General features: G+C 48.0%; 1 protein-coding gene across 4 annotated transcripts in view; it reads right to left on the reverse strand.

Moving 5' to 3' along the window:
• Positions 1-15,046, reverse strand: part of KCTD1 (potassium channel tetramerization domain containing 1) — a 106,590-nt gene that overhangs the window by 68,934 nt on the left and 22,610 nt on the right. Inside the window, exon 1 of one of the 4 annotated variants that reach the window (XM_052788175.1) lies at positions 4,046-4,124. The exons of 2 other annotated variants lie outside the window; for them this stretch is intronic. Coding sequence is in view for 1 of the 2 variants with exons in the window: in XM_052788171.1 (XP_052644131.1) it covers positions 1,949-3,814 (1,866 nt within the window). In the remaining variant the exon portion in view is untranslated. Of the gene's footprint in view, positions 1-1,948; positions 3,883-4,045; positions 4,125-15,046 lie in introns of those variants that run through there. One more of the 4 variants, XM_052788171.1, reaches the window with a different exon arrangement.

Raw genomic sequence — 15,046 nt, forward strand, 5'->3', positions numbered from 1 at the left:
CCTCCCTTTCTCCCCATAGTCCGCCACTAATGAGAATTACAGCTCCGAATGCTTCACGTAGGAAGCGCAGCTCTGCAACAAACAGTACAGCAGCTGGGTTTCTCCTCGCCTAAGCTGTATGCAAGTGTGAAGAGATTTGTGGGCCCGGGCAGAGATCAAGCTCTCCAGCCTGATGACTGAAGGTACCAAGACACCTCATTTAACAGGTTAAAGACACACATAGTCTGTTACCACTAGCTGGATCAGAACTGCTCTGCCCAGTTCCCTCTTCCCCTTCCCGTACTCATGTGCGCTGCTGCTCTAAAAAAGTTAAACCACGCCTGAAGTTTCAAAATTACTTTCAAGGTCATTAAAAGCAAGGGAAAGAGGAGTCTAGGGTTAAGTACAGCGAAGAGCATTAGCTTATACCTGAAATAATGAGCTAGAACAAAAACATTATCTGCACATAATCAAGCCTCTAAGCCATTCAGAGACACCAGATACACACAGCAGGAGATCAAACTACAGTACTCCACTGAAGTGGTCCAAAAAAAAAAAACAAACCCTACGAGAAAGGAGAGGTCACAGGTATTTTAAAGAACATAGGTGCTTATGCAGGCATTCACTGGAAGCCTCCTTCTCCCTCCCTCCCCCCAATTAGCCTTCAGGCTGGTTGATTAGCTGGCAAACTCTTTGAAAGGGTCAGTCTGTCCAGAACTGGTATTTCCACTTGGGAAACAGCTCAGGCATGTCATATACCTGTGCTCACCCAGCGCCACGATCTCCGGCCGACGGCTGCGATCCCTGTTATTACTCGACACAAGAATGTCAGAGCGGTTTTGTAATCGCGTAGGGCAGCCAGCAATAAAGTTCTTGCCTGAAACACGGTATTTTATGGGGCACAACGTAACTGCGCACGCTTTATAGATTTAGTTAGAATGACTTCCAAACTTCAAGCCAATTGCAGAGGTGCAGCGAATCTTTAATTGAAGTAATTTAGCTCCAGCACTCAAACACCCAAAAGGAAAGTACTTTTTGGAGGGGACAGGGAGCAGGCATCAGCACGTGCCGGCACACAGCAGAGGGGGTTCGCAAGGCACGCATTAAGGCACAGCTCAACAGTGCTTTTGACAAGACTGCTTTACCTCAACGAAACACAGCTAACGAACTTGGGCTCGTTCCACAGTTAAGCTGCACCTAAACCCGTTTAATTGTGCTATTACTGTATATTTCGCCACTACGGTAACTAACGCAACTACAGCCAATTTGCCTTATAAAAAAAAAAAAAAGGAAAAAAAAAAGAGGATCACTGCCAGGAAACAGAGCTATTTTAAATAAACAAATACAAGATGAATGCAATTGCCATATTAACCCTCTTGTTAACTTCTGAAGTTTAAAATTACACCCTCATTACTAGTGTGTAATTGAGTATTCTCCCAGCTGTTTCCTGCATTTGAGGTTATTCAAATAGTTCATTAGCACATCAAGAACACCACATACACTAATGATACCTGATGCCCTTATCTACTATTGTGGCCCGACTTTCATAACTCGCATCTCCCACAAAAAGAGAAAGAAAAAAGGGGGGAAAGAAAGAAAAAGGAGGGAAAGAGGGAGCCCCCAGGGCTGAGCTGTCTGTGCTGCTGCCAAGGGGGAACATGGCAGCACCCGGGCACCTCTCCAGTCTGACCCACAGGCACGCAGCAAGCGGCCACTGGACTGGTGACAGGGGGAAGAGGCAACTGGGGGCAAGGAAGTTGGGTAACTCGCGTCCGGGCTCATTGGGACAGTGAGTGTCGCCCCAGAAGCCACCCCGGGGCCGGCAGTGTGCGTCAGTGCCCAGCCTTGGGGGAGACGGGGGAGAAAGGAGGGGTGCAGTGGGAGCTATGTGGGATGGGGTACAGGGTTGCCACCTTTTTTTTTTTTTCTTTTTTTTTTTTCCTCCTTTCTTTTTTCTTTTTCCGGTTACCTGTGTGGGGGAAACAATAGCAGGTGAAACTACTGTGGGTGAGGTGGTGCTTCTGTGCCCATTGGCTTCAGGGAGGAGGTGAGGCAGGGGGTCGTGTTTCACTGAGACCACCACCACGGCAGGCGCGGCAGCGTCCAGGGGCTCAGCGGGGCGGCGGCAGAGTCTTTTGGGGGAGGCAGAGGGCCCACAGGCATCGCCACCAGCCGCAGCCCCCGCCGGGAACACCGCCTCGTAGAGGGCCCGCTTGGCTGGGGCCACCGCGGCCGCTTCTGCCTTCACCGGCGCGGCGTCACCGTCTTTGGGCAGCACGTAGGGGTTGGTGGCGGGCGGCCGGGGCCGCGGCCCGCCATTGAGGGCAGCGGGGGTGTAGCAGCCCCCGCCGGCGGGGTGGTGGAGGAGGTGGTGGTGGTGGTGGGGAGGGGGTGGGTGGTGTGGTGGCTGCGGTCCCCCCAGCTTGGTGCCGATGCCAGCAATGCTGTTGAGGGTGGCGATGGAGACGGCGCCGATGCAGTGGTTGGTGTAGGTCTTGGAGAGCTTGGCCGCCTTTGAGAGCATCTGCATGCGGGTGCCCAGGAGGTTCTTGCCGATGGCCTTGTTCTCGTACCAGGTGATGTCACCCTCGCTGCAGTGGTCCCGCGGGCGCTGGAAGAAGGCCTTGCAGAGGGGGTTGCGCTTGGAGAGGTACTTGACGAAGCTGGCGTAGGGGCAGAACTCGGTGCCGGTCTCGTACATGCGGGGCAGGTTCTCCTCGTCGCTGCTCTCCGCCCGCTTCTTGCTCCAAGAGGACGAGCGCGACTTGTGGTAGGGCCCCAGCGCCTTGAAGTAGACAAACTTGCGTCCGTCCTCGTCCACGGCCAGCCCAAAGGAGTCCTCCTCCAGCTCCCGCTGGTTCTCCCGGCCCCGGGTGCAGAAGTACATGCAGGTCTCGAACCAGACCTTGTTGAGGAGCCCGAAGGGGCTCTGGGTGCTGAAGACGCTGCAGGTGTAGAGCTTGCGGAGGTCGGCGCGGGTGATGGCCTGCTTCTGCACCACCGGCCCGGCGCCCTGCTCCTCCAGCTTGCGGATGACGGCGGCCAGGGTGAGGTTGGCGGCGCGGAGCTCGGGGTCCTTGGTGAGGTCGAGGGTGCGGCAGTAGGGCGGCTCGTTGAGGTAGCGGTTGAGGGAGCTGCGGATGCTGATGAGGGAGGACTTGGAGTAGAGCTGCCCGCTCTTGGAGCGCGCCTCGGCGTAGAAGGAGCGCAGGACCCGGCAGAGCGCCCCCTTGTCCATCGTCTCGAAGTCGGGGCTCTGCGCCTTCTCGCTCAGGTACTCGCGGAAGATGCGCACGGCGTAGCGGGTGGCCAGCCGCGTGTTCTCGCTCAGCCGCGCCCGCTCCGGCCGCTGCAGCAGCAGGGCCGCCTCCAGCTCCGCGTCCTCCGCCGCCCCCCCGGGGCCGCCGCCGCCGCCGCCCCCCGGGGCAGCCGCCGCGGCGCCCCCCGGGGCCGCCCCGACGCCGCTGCCGCCGCCGCCGCCGCCCGGCGTACGGCCCGGGGCGGGCGGCAGCGGCTCCGTCTCCTCCTCGCCGTCCCACTCCAGACCCATCTCCTCTTCCTCCTCCTCCTCCTCCTCCTCCTCGTCCAGCAGCAGCCCCCCATCGGCTCCGTCCTCCTCCTCCTCGTCCCCCGTTATCTGCACCTCCTGGATCTCATCCTCCTCCTCGCCCTCCTCCTCCTCGCCGGCGCTGCAGTAGCGGTGCGGGCGGGGGGCGACGCCGCGGCCGGGCGGCCGGTCCCCCGCATTGTTCCCGCCGCCGCCGCCTCCGCCTCCCCCTCCGCCGCCGCCGCTCCACTCTCCGCCGCCGCCGCCGCTGCCAGGCATTCTCGCCATATTGCCGTCTCCCTGCCAGTCCTCGGGCAGGGCGCATGCGCTATATTGGACCGCAGCGCTGGAGCGCTTTTGTGTTTTAATGACCTTCAGCTACCGGGAGGCAAAGCCGGGCTCTTAAAGGGGCCGCGCTCTCAGTGGCGGCGGCGGGGAAGGGGCGGGAGGCGTTGGGATGGATGGGGAGGAGGCAGAGCCGCGCTAAGGGGGTACCGCGGGGAAGGGAGCGGTACTTACCGCGCCCGCCGCTCACCTCGGGTCCGTCCCGTCCAGCAACGGAGATGGGCGCCGGGGGGGTGGGGGGGGAACCGCCGGGCCGGGGCGTCCGCCCCGGCCCGGCGGTTCCCCCCCCCCCCCCCGACAAAAAGCGCACTACGTCTGTGGAGCGGCTCTTTCGGAAGGGACGGACCGCCACCACGCAGCTGGGACGGAGGTCGGCACGCGTCGCGCCTCCTCAACCCTCGCCCGTCCTCACTTCACAGTAACTTAAAAACAAACAAAGAAAAAAAAAAAAGCCACCCCAAAAACTCTGGTCGCGGCTGTCCCGCAGCACCGCTCTGCTGCCCTCGACGGGATGCTGGCGGGGCGGACCCGGTCCCCGCCTGCGGGACCGCCGCGGCATCTCCCGCCGCCGGCCTCGCACCTTGAGCCGGGCGCCTGGGATTCGGTCGAGGGGCTCGGGAGGAGATGGACGCTCGGGGCTTTGCATCCGTGCGGCTTGGAATCCGCCCGGGAAGAGCCAGTCGGTAGCCGCGGCTCTCGCTTGGCTTGCGGGAGCCCCGACGAGGTGGGTTGCGGAGAGGGAGAAATTAGGAGCCTGGGAGCTGACGGGCGCCCCGGGCCGCTCTCTAGCTCGCTGGGGCTGCAGACTTCAGGGCAGCCGAAGGGCACTCGGCCCCCCGTGCCGCCGCCGCCGCCGCCTCTCAGGGATCCCAGCTGCTTCCTCAGCTACCCCCTTCAGCGACGGGGCAAAACCCGAGGGAGACTCCCGCAACCGCGGGGTACGGAGCCGCCGGACCTAGCGAGGCCGCTCCGCGGGGGCTTTTGCCGCGGGGAGCCCCCCGAGCAGCCCAGCGCGGGGAGGGGGGGGAGCGGAGCCTCGGCCCTGTCCTCGGCCGGCGGGGACCTCCCGCTCCCGCCCGGCTCTGCTCCGGGGAAGCCGTACCCAGCGGCACCGCAGCCAGCCGCCTCGCTGCACACTCCTTACCCTTCCTTCCCCGGGAAGGGTCGTTCACCGGGCAGGAGGGCACAAGCCCTGCGGCCGACGCACCGCCGGGGAGGGAGCCTGTCCCACGCGGGACGGGACAGGACGGGCCGGGCCGGGCCGGGCCGGGCCGGGCCTCACCAGCTCCCCGCCGACAGCAGCCGCGCTACACAAACCAAACTACCCCACAACCCCCCTCCCCGTACCGCCTAGCCGGGCGATTTCTTTTATTTGGTACGTTGAAATAAATATTCATTACGACTACTGGCTACATCTGAAATTATAGCCTTAATTGCAGAGCTGCTGGCCTGAGCTACCACATTTGCTGCTTACTCATCCGTAGGCAATTGCTCAGCGCCGGGCCCCGGCCGCGGTGGTTACCTCTGGGAGGGGGGGCCTCGGTGCCGGTACCGGAGGCGGGCAGCGCCGAGCCCCGCGGCCGCCCCCCCGGGACGGAGGCCGGCGGCCACCGACGGGGCGTCTGGGGCAGCCCCAGCCCTCGACGTCCGGGCAAACGTGGCATCCCATAGCAGGGATGCGCAAATTGTTCAGCAAATTAGGCCAATTCGAAACAAATAAGCACTCCGGGAAGAGAGCCTGCCACTCCCAGAAAATAATTGAAAAGAAACCCGGCACTGTTATATTGATGTAAGCCTGGAGTCAGTACACGGAGGTCAAAGTTGTTGCATGCACTAAAGAAGTTGTGCTCGCTCTGCAGTTTGAGAGCGGATTATGTTCCCTCTTAGGTTGATGGCATATATATGTATATATATTCTAGAGATTTTTTTCCTATGCACATAAAGAGGATATAAATAACATTTTTTTTGCCCCTGTCATATGCTATCTGCAACCCAATCCTGAAACAGTCTCAAAGACCTTCCAATGATGGACCAGATGCTGAAACAGACAGCTAAAAGCAGCAAGACCTTGTTGTGGTTAAAATCTAAATGCCCCAGACAAACTCCTTTTAGGAGCTATAACAACCACCCTAGAAGACAAGAGAACTGCAGGGCTTGCAGGATACACCTATTCTGCGGAGATCTTTTTTCCTTTATTGTTCCCATAAGTGCTAAAAATGACATGATTGGCATTAACCTTTGAACTTGATTCTGTCTTAAGATCGTAGAAGAGGTGAAGCCGCTTTCTTTTTTTAAGAAGAGCTTTTCAGAGCCACGAGGGCAAAAGGTAATTGAACGTTTGTTTTTTTTTAACTTTAAAAAAGATGAACACCAGGTTGACAGCTTCTGTACTTGGATGTTCATTTAATCACCATTTCCTGATTACAAGAGGTGAACTATGTTGACAGACTTGGAGATGAATACGGAGCCCAGGATACTAATATAAGTATAAAGGACATACAGAACTTGCAGTGAGGTTGGAGGGGAAAAACATATACGGAGCATCCATATTACACACATCAATTGGAAGCACCTCAGCAGCCAGGGGGAATTCAGAGAGTAGCAAGTGAGGTGTTGAGCATGCTGCAGGTGCCCATAATTGGGAAGACACCCGCATAAGGTACATACCTGTATAACCTATATGTATATATATGTGTGTATGTGTATATATACATATGTAAGTTAATCACATATATGTTAACTTACCTATCTGTCTACATTCCTAAAGATAAGATTTAGCCTAGTCAGTTGTATTCCAGAAGTTTAAATCCTATTGTTCAAGCTCTCAAGTTAGACAAGGTAATCGAACCACATTCCGAAACTGCCAGAGTTGCACAAGGTTGTCTAATGCAAGTTGGCATAATAACATTAAACTTACATCCACTCCACCCTCCACGTCACTAATCAGACTCTTATCCTTCCGAGAGCTCCACGTGGGCATAGACAGCATTCTCCCTTAGGACTCAAGGTTTGAGGCTGATTCTTATATAGGTCCTGTCCACACTTGGAGAAGATGTTTTATTTCCGCTGTCAGTAAAAGAAGATGTAATACCCACAGAACACTAATAATGCACCTGCCCCGCTAAGGTTGCAACCCTAGACCAAATTATCCTTCCTTTTCTATACTTGGAGATCAGTTCATATGCCACAGAATTAGCATGTCAGGTTAAGAACCAAAACCAAACCCCCTTCTCCATGAGTCAGTTGGTTTACAATAAAGGTAATGCTTGTAACCGTGTTACCAAATAGTTTCAGGCCTTTCCTCGCTTGTTTTTTAAGCTACTCTTCCCCCTGGCCCCTGGTCTTGCTCCTGGCAAGCACAGAGCTTGCTAGAGCCACGCTCTTTGACAATCTGACTATTGTGCTAAAGCTCTCCACAGCCTTATTCTCCTTCAGACTAACACAGGCTACTTCTCCTGTAGCCTCTGTAAGTAGTTATTTCACTTACAGCCACCTAAGTCTTCCTGGTTTGGTGTTTCTTGGGAGGTTTTTCATCATGAAGCTTCACTAGGAACTAAACCGGAATATCTCCAAAAGCCAAGAAGCAAAGAAAATCCATGAACTCATTTGCTCCCTGGGATCCAGTCTAGGCATCTAGAAAAGATTTTAAAAAAACAGTGCTTAAAACAAGCTTGTTGGTTAACTCTAAGGCTGACCGCATGGCATCTTTTTAAGAAAACAGCTTTTTCTCCATGTACACCTGTACTGTTAGTTTAAATGCAATAAACGTGTTTGTAAAATGTGTTAATATGTTTTCTAAACACAAGATATTTTTGCTGTAGAGGCAGGCTATGTGGAAATTGGTATGAGAAATCCATATTGACACTATAGAACTAGAAGGCAAATAATGCTTGGGACCCCTGGAAAATTCACTTAGGGAAAAAGCATGTCCTAGAAATTCTTCTCCCACCCAGAAACACACAGTTTTGAGATAAGCTTTTTTAGCATTTCAGAACTGTCACTTCAAAATGCTAATTCAATTTTTATTTTACTCTTTTACTCGGGTATACGATATTTCTAGTTGTTTCATTACTTCTTGATACTAGGGGCAGCCAATGCTGCCATATAATGTGCTATAATAGATTTTAAATCTCTTTTATTTAAAATTTTCTTTTTTAGATTAGCGTCTCCTGTCTGCACAGCAATGAAATGGCTTTATATAACTCAACAAAGGAGACATTGATTTAGAAGAGTAATGATGTATCCATCAGTGCGAAGTTGCAGCTGTTCTTAATGAATTTTAAAATACAAAAGCTATTTCACCTCTTAGATTGTCATATTATGAAATGTTAGTGGTAGTTGCACATATCAAAGCACCAGCTACTACCGACACGTTGTGAAATGTGAAGGCAGCATCAAACCAGCCCCCTCACGAAGCTCCACGGTGCCAATTGAAAGCATATTTCCGAAGTACACTCATATTTTTTTTCCCGCAGGTATTTGCTGTTATTCACTTGACTGCTTTTTTTTTCTTTTACAAAAGCAATATTTTTGTTGCTGAGGCCATGATTTATTTCCCGATTGCTCCTTTTTCAAAACAAACCAGAGAAAACCTGGGTCATCATCTTTGTAAGAAAGCACGCGTTTAGTGCTTGGCAAATTAAAAGTCAAGACTTCGTGAATCATCGTTATTTTCAGTGTCAAGCAGCTGGAGCTTTTTTGCTTCCAAAAATATAGAAGAGCTATGTTGTCAGACAGCTTGGAGAGAGGCAGGTAATAAATTGCATTGCACTGCATAAAGGTATTAAGGGTCTTTTAAAATGTGTTGAAGGTAAGTTGCCAGGAGATATATTAACATTTTATTTAGCTGTGTTTCGGTTTATGTTTGTCTTTGCTTCTATGGTGATGAGGGCACTTGAAACAAATTGGCTGGTCTGTGAGGCACAGCAGTACCTGGTTATAGTTGCTCTAGCAGTTGTCCGGTTGTTTCTATGAACTACTGACACCGAGCAACGCAGCATGTTAGTGGCATAACATTTATCCTCTGTGGAGAGAAAGAGCTCTTTCCATTCAGGCTGACAATTTAAGTTAGTTTTTAATCCTTCTCAACCGGGCCCATAAATTCTATGTGGAGATGAGGGAAATTCAGGACTAAGCTAGTAACTCAAGAAAGGAACCTCCAAAGAGACATCCCTGTGCAACCACAAAGCCTTGTTTATAGGTGTTGTAGGTCTGTGTAAGTACAAGTTTTCACTTTATACAGTGTTCTTAGTACTATGTAATAGAGCATAAATTAATGCTGTATTGAATATGGAGTTCTTGAAATCCTATTTTCCGTTCATAACCTTCCAATAAAAATTTATTTTGAACTAAAAGTTCAGGCTGGAAGTCACAGTGGGCTGGATGAAGTCTAGAAATGCAAGGAGAGATGACTGGTTATATGACAACAGGGTCTAGCTGAGAAGGCTCCTTAAACATTCCTTTAAGAAAAAAGGAAGAAAAAACCTGAGTCCTTACAATTTAACAAACAAAAATGTAATGTAATGAGACTCCAAAGAAATGCACTTTCTACCTTGTTTCTGTACTGTATGGACTCTATCTCTTTACTTTTTCCATCCCCATTGCACGACCTGAAGTTTCTGTGTTGCCACGAGGTGTGCTGAGCGCTGATTCCCGCGCAGGGCCAGAGGTAAGGCTTTACACCCTGCAAAACTTATTCACGCCAGGCTTTTCTCAGAGCTAGGGGTCCTCAAGGGACAGGGCAACAGCTGGCCTTCAGCACAGCCTGGAAAAGGGAATCTTCCTCTGACCCTCGGCTAGTGGCTTTAATGCCTCTTTATACCATGAATTCACTGTCAATATACTTTTGTTTTGACTTAGTGACTGAAATAAACTGATTATTCCCCTTTTCTACCAGTATTATGTCTGTGTCATAGTGAATTTGGAAATTCCTTTTCAGGTATTTATGTAGCAAAAAACCCAGCACCAATGGCCTGTCTACTTGGATTTTCTTTTCTCAATTGAGTTATCTCAGCTGGGTTGACACAAACCCAGTTTAAGCAACTTTAAAACTGGGTGAGTTCAAACGAAGCCCACAGAGGGTGCAACCATACTGTTAAACAGTGTCAGAGCCCCGCTCAGGCTCTCACCCAGACCCACCTTTCTGTTGCTGAAACAGTAACTTACAATTAAACACAACTCTTCAATTTTTGTATGCCTCCCGTTCATTCTCCCCCATTTTATTTGATATGATGTTTGCAAATCTGACCTGTGCAAATTTTGCACCTATTTTCTTTTAAACCATCATCTGGTCATGATGTTTTCTGGCCCTAGTAATAGAATGCCACATTCCCTTCTCACGGTGTGAGATGCTAAAGCATCTCTAGTTATCCTGTGAGATCTAAACATACAGAAACTGTCTAAATGAGGTTTGCATCACAGATCACACTAACTTGTACTGCAGCATTTGAGTAGAAGGGAATAAATTCATAGGTCATATGGAAGAAGAGTACAGGGATAAAAAGTATAGCGTGTTTACCTTCAGCCCCCATCACGTCCTTTATCAGAGCATGATTTGATTCATATCAAGAAAAAAAGTAGTAGAACATGTGGCAGAATATGAATAGATAAGGAAAGTTTGCGTGCTAATTTTGATTTGACTGGTCCTTCATGCAAAAGCACTTTCACAAACTAAATGTTGCTAGTGTATGTGATTTCATGTAAAAACTGGGGGAAAAGCTTCAGGGTATTGTCAGGACTTTCGTTTGAGGTTTAAAGCCAGAGGCCATGGAATAAAAGAGACCTGAACGGTCTCTTTGCAGTTTGCACCTGTATTTTAAGTTATAGAGGGTAAAGCCTGGAAAAGTAGAAAAACTGAAATGATTCAGAGGTAAGATAAAGCAAGCTTACAAAGTTTAGTGAAAAAGACTGGATGCATTGGATGTATCTCTCTTGTTTTGTCAGTATCCGGTAATAACTAAAACAGATGAAAAATACCTTCTAACAGTTGGTAAGCATCAGTTAGAGCTTGGCATTTTAAAAAAAGGAAACCACTTCTGCAACTGTTGAGAATGCTTAAGTACAAAACTTTTTCGTCCATCCCTGAGTTGTACCTTGCTTTGAATCGCCTTGCCTTTTTCTATCCATGAAAGATTAAGCTGGCCTTGATTCAAAGTTTCCTTATTCGAAGATCAAGTCTAAAATTCAGTTTCTTTTCACGGAACTAGAAGTGTCATCAAATAAATAAAAATAATTTTAAAAACCCTCAGAGCCAACGCTTTGCACAATCATGGACTGAATTATTTATTTACAAGCAGGTAGTTATTTGCTAGAAAAGACCCTGGTTTTTAAGGTCAATGAGCATTGTTAAAATAAGCAAGAAAAAAATTGTAAGCTCTTCTTTTGCCTTGGACAAAACAAGGTCACATTTGCAATTTGCAGTGCACGATCTCTCCATTAGCAATCTTGGCAAAGGTTTATCAAGTTATTCTGAATAATTTCCTCCAAGTTATGAGAGTGTCACTTGGCCTGTTACAGGCCTGTCCCTACAGTTTACTCTGCTGTTTACCTGTGTTTTGTCAGACTCATTCTTGCTGATTGGTGTCAAAGGAAAAAAAGCAGTTTTTAAAATCAAAGCTTCAGTGTGGAAGGATATAAAGTGTGAAATCCAGACCCATTGCTTTCATTCTGGCTTTAGTGATCATAGAAACCTGCTGTAGGGCAGGACTAATCTGCCAGAAAATTATTATTGAGCCCTGGTAACTCAGATATATGTGCAGACTTGAAAATGTTGTTCTTTGTGCCAACTCCAGGTCCTACAAGAACCTCACATGGTATCCTCCACCTGGCTCAGAAATATGCTGCATTCCACCATAAAGAGGAGGAAGTTTGTTAATTCCCAGGCAGCTGTGAACAATTTAATCTCTTTCCAAACAGCCCGGCATCCTATTCCAATTGCGAAGTTTCTTGGGGGATGGATAGTTTGAAGAGCTGGTAAGAGATAATAGAGCCTTTATTTCAAGGTCATTCCTACGGATTTGGCCTTGACAGTAACATCTTGATAACAGGATTGCCAAATCTCCTAGCCTCATGATACTTAGTGGGTTTGGAGCTTCCTCCTCCATATGCTGGAATAGAGGGGCTGAAAATTAGTGTTTGGAAGACACATCTGAAACTTTTAAGTACTGCTCTGTAAAAACTTGGAAATCAGGTGGAGAACCACAGTTTTGTAATTTTAGGCAGAAGAAATCCCTGTGATTTTTAAAATAGACGACTTCTTCTGAAGACTGGTGGTTGGCACTCCTGGGATTTCCCAGATAAACTTGCCTATGGGAACTGAGCTGGTATCTTCGTCTTCCGGACAAGTCTCTAAATTACTGACTTCTTTTCCTCTCAAGATTTCTTTATCAAAAAATCACCATCCAAATCCTGTGCAAGCCATTTTTGCCACCTCTTTGGCAATATGTTTAGAAGAGTCAAAGAATCACAAGGAACTACTTCAAGAAATTCATATCCAGATTTCTTCAAGTTCTCAGAACCAGTAACTTTGTTCTGATTATTAGAAGGTCTCTGCATTCAAAAACTTGTACAAGTATTTAAGCCAGCTGTACTTCTAAACAGGCTTGCACCTGATATGGTTTCCATGGGAGCTGCTTAGTGCTTAGCCACTTGCAAACATGGCTGCTTATGTAGATAATTAAATTAGAGTTAGTGAACACAGTGTTCTTCTGAAAACCTGACCTTTGGTCTTTCTGGTACACTGGTAGAAGAGTGAAGGAAAATACATCCTTTCTGTGCTTTACATATTCTGTACCACAATTTTTTTTTCCTCTAAAACGAGCTAGATGTGACTTTCAGGATACTTCTACCAAAAGCTCCCGCTATTTCACTGCATTTTCAGCAGTTACAGTTGGATTGTTCTGCCCAACTCTAGATACAGCATTTAATCAGCTTACTTCTATTTTCACTGGAGTTCCCAAATTTTAAAGCTTTTCTTTTGTTCAGCAAGTTATATTGGGCTTGGCTTACACTAAAATGTTTAGTAATATTCTCTAAGAACTAGTTTTATGCTATCAGAAAGTACTGGTGTTTAAAGTACTTGGGAATCTCAGTCATACGTGAAGCGGAGAGGCAGAATTACAGGAGCTTTGTTTGTGAAGCTAAAGGGATCAAAGTATCTGGATTAATTTGTAATGTTTTTGGGACGGGCACTGTATTTGAAAGGAAGTTCTACATTAAATTTGTTAACCCATCCCTTCAAATGAGCTTGTCAGACCCCAAACAGGCAGGGATAGGATTTTGTCTTCTGAATTCCAGTTTGGCCACTAGTGCCTGGGCTAATTAGCACCAGGTAGAGAGAAACCCACACGTTGCTGAATAAACTAGAAAAAATCGGATGTCCCGCTGAGGTCAGCAGCACTAATTAGCACCCACAGACAGGAAATCTGCTTGAACCTGCCTGCTGAGCTTCCTGGCTTTGGCCACATCCAAAATCTTACGGGAAAATGATTCTGATGCTGTATCATGGCAGAAACACGGTGGATCGCTCATGAGCTAACCTGTCCACCTAGGATTTTTATAATAATTCTCCCCTACTGGGGTTGCTGAAATATTGTTGTACAGAGGGTACAAGTGCAGAGGCTTTTTGGCCACCCAACAGATCAAGTTTGCCCCTGCAGCGGTACTCTCTGCCTGGCTCTTAAGCTCTGTGAGGTCCAAGAGGCCTGGTACTACTTTGGGAAGTCATGTTGAGAGTTTCAGCTCTCAACAGTAGAACCAGTAACACACAGAACCTACACAACCACCTCCACTTTAGGGAAGTCTGTCAGGTCTTCATTTCTTCATGCTTTCTGGCCACAAACTCTGAGCTTTCGTGAAGGTTCTCCCTAATGCCATGGACAAATGCCGCTATCCCCTTCGCTGTCCTGCTCAGAAGTCCACCCGAGGGACAGGCTGCTGATTTCTGGTTTTGCGCACAGTCTCTGAAGGGCTGTCACATCTCTTAGACTTTATCTAGAGCTGGGTGACTGTTGTTAAAACAACAAATATAGCTAAACCAAATACTTTTTCAGTATTTTTGGATATGTTAGTGGAGCAATACCTCTAAGCTTATAGTATTTTTACTTTTTTATCTGCTGTTCAATAAGAGAATTTTGAAATAAAAAAGAAGACTTTTCACCCTCTGAAAGCTTCAGAAAAGTCAAACAACATTTGTCATCATAATTTGAACGTAAGCACTGTGATATTTGTATTAGGCAAGTCTCCTCCACATAGTACATCAGTAATAATACATTTTTTTAATGAAAGGTGGTAAATACTGGCCCTAGAGTAGTTTCTCAAAATCCTATGCATAAATGATTATTTTAATAGGCAGTAGGCAAGCTAGCATTTGCCTATATGAAAGGTTTACCCTTCATTTTAACCTCAGAGAGAGAACCATTCCTCTCACTTTCGTCTGCTTTGCAGAGAGGGCATGAAACAACCAAAAAAATGTTGTGAATGTTCTACAACTTTGGATATGTTTTAAACTGGAATAAGAAACCAAACCAAAACAAAAAATCACCTAGCTGAAAATAGACTAACGTAAATAAGGAAACAAAAACAGTTAATAAAACTTCTGGCTTGGATGACACAGGAGTTTTACACAGTGCTAGAAGAGGATCTCTTCCCTCAAGTGTATCTAAAATGTCACTAAGTCAACAGAACAGTACGCAGAAATGGGCAGTAATTGTATTGTATTGGCATAACCAGTTTGAAGACACTTGGCTGGGTAATGAAGAGGACACATTTGTCATGTGGAAATTACCTATTACTACAAAGCACCTGTTATCCAATACTGCCAAGTACTTCAAGAAGCACCCCAAAAGCAAGAAAAGAGAAAACCCTGAATCTAAGACCACTGGTCGCACCTCTTCTTTTGCATTCTGCTGTGAAGAGTATCCTTCTGCTCCGGGCTGACACAGTCTGGATTGACTCTGTTGAATCTGCCACAGAGCAAGGCTTAGCGAATAGACTGGGGAAAGGAGAACTCAGTCACAGCTGTTTGCAGTCATCTGAGAGCTTGTGGTGATCCATGCCACGCTGTTTGTGCTCGCTGCAAAATGTATACACCTTGGGAGAAAATATTAGTAATCTGGGCACAAGAGCTAAAGACTTTCCGGTAGAATAATCTGCATCACATATTTGGCTTAGTTTCCT

This window comes from Harpia harpyja, chromosome 5 (genome assembly GCF_026419915.1).
Source record: "Harpia harpyja isolate bHarHar1 chromosome 5, bHarHar1 primary haplotype, whole genome shotgun sequence".
In the NCBI taxonomy this organism is placed as follows: Eukaryota; Metazoa; Chordata; class Aves; order Accipitriformes; family Accipitridae; genus Harpia; species Harpia harpyja.